Source organism: Rhinoraja longicauda, chromosome 4 (genome assembly GCF_053455715.1).
Source record: "Rhinoraja longicauda isolate Sanriku21f chromosome 4, sRhiLon1.1, whole genome shotgun sequence".
NCBI lineage: Eukaryota > Metazoa > Chordata > Chondrichthyes > Rajiformes > Arhynchobatidae > Rhinoraja > Rhinoraja longicauda.
In genome coordinates, this window is record NC_135956.1 from 43679832 (window position 1) to 43685831 (window position 6000).

The following is a 6000-nucleotide window of genomic DNA, read 5'->3' on the forward strand; positions in this document are numbered from 1 at the left end:
GGGAGGGGATGACTGGCAGATAGAACCAGTGGGGGGGGATAAGGGGTGGAATTGGTGGGGGGAGGATTGACCAATCGGAAAAGAAAAGTAGGATCAGATGAGTGTATATTGCAGGAGAGTATCAGTGGTATGTCACCTTTTTTTCTTTTGTTCATCTTTCCCATCTCCTTTCCCAGCTGGTTTACAGTTGCTGATCATCCCCTTCCCATCTGATTCCAAATACCATCTCTATTCCCACTTCCCTTTGCATTAATATACACATGTAATCTTGTAATGTTTCCTCGCATTCCTAACGCATGGCCTCATTTGCACTTATGTATGTACCAAATCATTTGTTCACTATGGAAAAAGAAAGGTTTTCCCACTCATCATTAGATTTCCATCCTTATTTTGGAGAGGTGTGGTTTCTTCAGAGACTTGCAGCAGCCTTTTGGTCAATTTCTTATGAGTTTGGAGTAAAATGGAAACGAGTCTGCAGGAGCTGGAATCTTGATCAAAAAATGAAGCACTGGAGGAACTCGGGGGGGGGGGGGGCAGATAGCATCCAAGAGGGGGAAAGGAGGGAAATGGACAGATGAAGTTTTAAGTTGGAACCCCTCAGACTGATGGAGTAGTGGGGAGAAAGCTGATAGAGAGAGATGAGGAGAAAGGGTGGGATAAGAACTGGAAAGTTAGAGGTGCTTAACGTGGTAAAATACTGGGAGAACAGTAGGAATCACAGAGGGAAGCAGTGGGAGAGGGCTCACAGAACTCTCGTCTGAAAATGGCATCTGTTGAAGGGATGGCCTGGCACACAAAACCATTTCCTGATTTGGTTTGTTCTAAAACTGATATTGCATCTCTCCTAAAATTAAATTTGGTTTCCATTTAACTTGAGCATCACAAAGTTAACTGATTCTGTTTGCCGGTTACAGAAGTCCTTTAGCCCAGATGGAGGAAGAACGGAGAGAACACGTGGCAAAGATGAAGAAGATGGAGATGGAAATGGAACAAGTCTTCGAAATGAAAGTCAAAGAGAAGATTCAGAAACTGAAAGATTCTGAGGCAGAGGTAACTGCATTACTAGCAAAGCTCTCATCACTGCTGGGCGACTCCTCCCACCCCATGCAGGACACTGTCACTGCACTGAGCAGCTCCTTCAGTGACAGACTTCTTCACACCAAGTGTGTGAAGTAGAGATATCGAAGGTCCTTCCTTCCTGCTGCTGTCAGACTGCACAATCAGCACTGCTCCCAGCAGACCAGTAAATAAAGATAATTACCGCTATTTAAATTTTTTTAATGAATGCTTATTTATTTTTGCTATCCACTTTGCTGCTGTAACCCTGCAAATTACCCCATTGTGGGACGAATAAAGTACATTATTATTAGTACTTATTATTACAGAATTCAAATACCTTAGCCGCGCTTGGTAAAGGTTGTCTACTGAGATACAGTGAAAATCTTTTTGTGTACTATCCATGAGACCAAAAGACATAGGAGCAGAATTAAGCTTTTCAACCCATGCAGTCTACTCTGCCATTCAATCGTGGCTGATGATTTTTCTCTCTCAATCCCATTTTCCTACCTTCTCCCCATAACCAATGTACTGCACGGTGGCGCAGGGGTAGAGTTGCTGCCTTACAGCGCTTGCAGCACCAGCGACCCGGGTTTGATCCCGACTACATGTGCTGTCTATGCAGAGTTTGTATGTCCTTCCCATGACAGTGTGGGTTTTCTCCAAGATCTTTGGGTTCCTCCCACACTCCACAGACGTACAGGTTTGTAGATCTTGACGGTATAAGTGTAAATTATCCCTAGTGGAATAGTATTAATGTGTGGGAATCGCTGGTCGGTGGGCCGAAGGGGCTGTTTCTGCGCTTGTATTTCAGCTAAACTGAACTAAACTAAACTAGTTAAATCATGCTGTACAGGAGTTCAATCAAATCGTACACATGTACAACAGGTAGTGAGTGCAAAGACAAAAATAACAGAGTGCAGAATGTTGCACATTTATATCACATTTACAAGGAAAGTGCAAGGTCCGCAATGAGGTAGGTTTGAAAGATTGGAGCTACACCGTAGCTTCAGTTGTATGACAATTGGGGAAAGAAGCTGTTCCTGATTAAGGTATTGCGTGCTATCAAACTGTTACATCTTTTCTGCCTGATGGGTGAGGGGAGTAGAGGGAAAGACTGAGGTATGAATGGTCCTATATCATCATGGTTGCTTTGCCCAGACAGCTATGGAGTTGATGGGCTCGGGGGGAGTGGGGGGAAGGAGACCGGTTGTGGGCGATGGACTAGCCTGTGTTCACAACTTTCCAACTTTTATACTCAACGCACTGAGCGATGAAGACAAGTGTGTAGGTCTGATAGTAACTGTTTAAATAGCTGTGGAATTGGCAAAGCTGTAACTTTTGTTAGGTTTTCTGTCATTGTGATGCTTGTTTTAGACAATTAGACATATCAGTGTAGCTCATCAGGAACTGAAGATGCGCAGTTGGTAGCCAACTCGGGTTGTTTCAAATAATATTGAAATTGTACCAGGTTGGTAAGGGGCAAGGGTAAGGGGCAAGGTGTCCTCGGTTTCCTCCAACTCTGGCCTGGGACTGAAATAACTGGGACTCGTCCTTCATTCTGGGAAATGGGGGCTGAGGTGGTGAAATGTGAACAGTCCCAGATCAAATCAGGCGGAGCAAGGGAACACAATTTCCTCTCTTTAATGTAAGTATCTTGCCTTGTAGCTCCAGCGACGCCATGAACAAATGAAGAAGAATTTGGAAGCACAGCACAAAGAGCTAGAGGAGAAGCGCCGCCAGTTCGAAGATGAGAAGCAGAACTGGGAAGCTCAGCAGCGCATTTTGGAGCAGCAGAAGTTGGACTCCACCAGGTACCCTTCATTGATCATGCTCACAGCCCAGCTGTACTTGCTCCCTGGACTTCTGCCCCTCCTTTGCACTTATCCACCAGGCAGTTTGGGGCACTGAAGGTGACCAGTAAGCCAAAATAAATGGGTTGCCCCATTTTCAGTGCAGCCATGTGACCAGGATCTCTGCCCCCAGCAGACCCTTGTCGTTGACTACTCTTTGGGATCACACTGCACCTGCCTGGGTTTCTGTTGTCTGTCAGATCCTTCACTAATTAGGCAATGAATCAAATCCTAGATTCAGCACAGATGGTCTTGATACCTGGAATCTCTCCAGTAACCAGTCGATTCCCTGTGTTATGTGAGTTAATGAAGCTGTGTCCCTGATATCGTGCTAATAGGGCACAGAAACGAATAGCAGCATTTCTTTAGCCCTAATAGCAGCATTTCTTTAGCCCTTGATTTCTTTAGCCCGAAGAGCTAAGTCTAATTCTCTCTTGAAAACATCCATTAAATTGGCCTCCACTGCCTTCTGTGGCAGAGAATTCCACAGGTTCAAAACACTCTGGGTGAAAACGTTTTTCCTCATCTCAGTCCTAAATGGCCTACCCCTTATTCTTAAACTGTGACCTGTGGTTCTGGACTCCCCCAACATCGGGAATATTTTTCCTGCATCTAGCCTGTCCAATCCTTTAAGAATTTTATATGTTTCTATAAGATCCCCTCTCATCCGTCTAAATTCCAGTGAATACAAGACCAGTTGACCCATTCTTTCATCATATGTCAGTCCCGCCATCCCAGGAATTAACCTGGTGAACATACGCTGCACTCTCTCAATAGCAATTATGTCCTTCCTCAAATTAGTCCAAAATTGCACACAATACTCCAGGTGCGGCCTCACCAGGGCCCTGTACAACTGCAGTAGGACCTCCTTGCTCCTAAACTCAAATCCTCTCGCAATGAAGGCCAACATGCCATTAGCTTTCGTCACGGCCTGCTGTACCTGCATGCTTACTTTCAGTGACTGATGTACAAGCACACACAGGTCTTGTTGTACCTCCCCTTTTCCTAATCTGACACCATTCAGATAATCTGCCTTCCTGTTCTTGCCACCAAAGTGGATAACCTCACATTTATCCACATTATACTGCATCTGCCATGCATATGCCCACTCACCCAACCTATCCAAGTCACCCTGCAGCCTCATAGCATCCTCCTCTCAGCTCACACTGTCACCCAGCTTCGTGTCATCTGCAAACTTGGAGATGTTACATTTAATTTAAGTGAAGCCCGCCCACAAGTCAGTGAGTGTAAGTGCACTTGCTCTTCATCATGAGAGGAGGTGGCGTTTCCTGTCTCTGATCTAAAGTGATGTGTGTCCAAGTCTGTGCCAGATTTGAGTATTTTGCTCCTGACTGCCTGAGACATCAGCTAGGCCGTCCTCCCATTTAAATTAGTGCCAGTATCTTTGATTATTCCACTGCAGTTTGTTGATATTTGTGTTGTTTTCTTTCAAAGGACTTTGGAAAAGAACAAGAAGAAAGGGAAGATATTTTAACCATTTGAATGCCACAAATTATGTACTTGCCAATTTGCCAGCCCTGGACATAATTTTTTTTTTTTTTTTTTTTAAAGGACTCAACTGTGCACCTATTATCTCTATAATGTTAATGTATTAGCATGTGAAATGGCCAACTTAATACTATGTACATTAATTTCTATTTGTAGTCTCTGGTATAGGAAGTTAGACAAGTCTCACGTTATCTGGGGTGTATTGTATGTAGAGACACAACATCTGATTTTTTTTTAAACTGATGCCTCCCTTTTTATGCAGATAAATGTATTTCCTCTTATGCAATCATGTTCTGGTGGGTTTGTTTACAGAATATTATCTGTTCCTCCACAAATGTGAGAACTTTGAAAAATGCCGAGAGAAACAGTGCTATAAATCTGATTTAGAAATAACACAACTTTATGTGGATTGAGTGGAGATAGTTCAACTTGTTCTGGTCTGGTCCAGCACCTGTTTCTCTTCCACCTTTCACTGTTCTGTCCCCAAAACATCCAGAAATATTTAAACTAACAGGCTCAGCCACTTATGTATTGTGTTGTCTTAGATTTTCGCTGTTTTCATTCAATAATTAATGTTCTCTAGTAAAACATTAACTTTTGTAATTGCTTCATTTATTGTAACAATTAATTTAGATATTTCATTTATTGCCCAGCAACATGCTGAATTTTTTTTTAAAGCATAGCTTTTGTATGTTAGGAAATGGGGAAGGAATGAAGACCATGCATTCTCTTGCATTTTATTGTAACTGACTAAGGTGCTGCATTTTGCTGTACGCGCTGGAGCCATTAAAGCACCTTCTCCAGTCAGAAGGGCAGTCTAGCTTGCATCTCCTTGCTCAGTGGATTCATGGCCTCTGGGTGTTGGAGGGAGGGCGGGAGGGGAGGGAGGGAGTCACATCTAGCTGTATACACGTTACCCATCTCTGTATTTTTGTTTGTATTGTACAGAGTCACATAATAAAACAATGTTGTGATGATGTCAGTGCTTCCTGTAGCAATGTGATGTTTTTGATGGTCATGTTAATAGAAGAATGGGGTTAAATTTGATCTAATGATCATGGTTTTGTATTGATTCAAAAGTCAAGATGATCCAAAGGAATAAGCTTCACAGGCAAGCACCCCATTTCTCTGTGTGATGGTGCTTGGGATATCCTGCGTCTAAAGGCAGACATGGCCTTGGTTTAATGCTTCGTTGACAGCAGCCTCTCTGGTGTGCTACTCCATCGGAATACCTCGGAGCATGACTGTGATTCTGTGAGCCATTTCTGAGCTGAGACTGAACCCACGGCCTTCTGACTTGCTCACTGTGTTTCCCATTTCTGCTCTATTCCTACTAACATCTGATTTTGGCCACTGTGCTGGCTAGCAATCTAATGTAGGGGTTCCTTGTGTCTATTCTCGGATCCAAGCAGAAGGACCAGGGCCACTTTTGTTCCTGGCTCTTCTGTGTGAGTGACATGTTAGCACACCTCTAACCTCTAACCTCTAACCTATAAAGTGACATTAAAGCACACTTCCAACAATCGTTTAACGTTGCAATAGAATTTGACACTGCATGAGAATTGAGTGATCACAGAGTAGT

At 43.4% G+C, this 6000-nt stretch overlaps 1 protein-coding gene across 2 annotated transcripts in view; it reads left to right on the forward strand.

Moving 5' to 3' along the window:
* LOC144592717 (septin-7) overlaps positions 1–5273 on the forward strand; it is a 101917-nt gene extending 96644 nt beyond the window's left edge. For both annotated transcript variants that reach the window (XM_078397615.1, XM_078397616.1), the window contains 3 exons: positions 915–1050; positions 2725–2870; positions 4365–5273. In XM_078397615.1, the coding sequence (XP_078253741.1) occupies positions 915–1050; positions 2725–2870; positions 4365–4404 (322 nt within the window). In that variant the 3' untranslated portion in view covers positions 4405–5273. The remainder of the gene's footprint in view (positions 1–914; positions 1051–2724; positions 2871–4364) is intronic.
* The last annotated feature ends 727 nt before the right edge of the window (positions 5274–6000 follow it).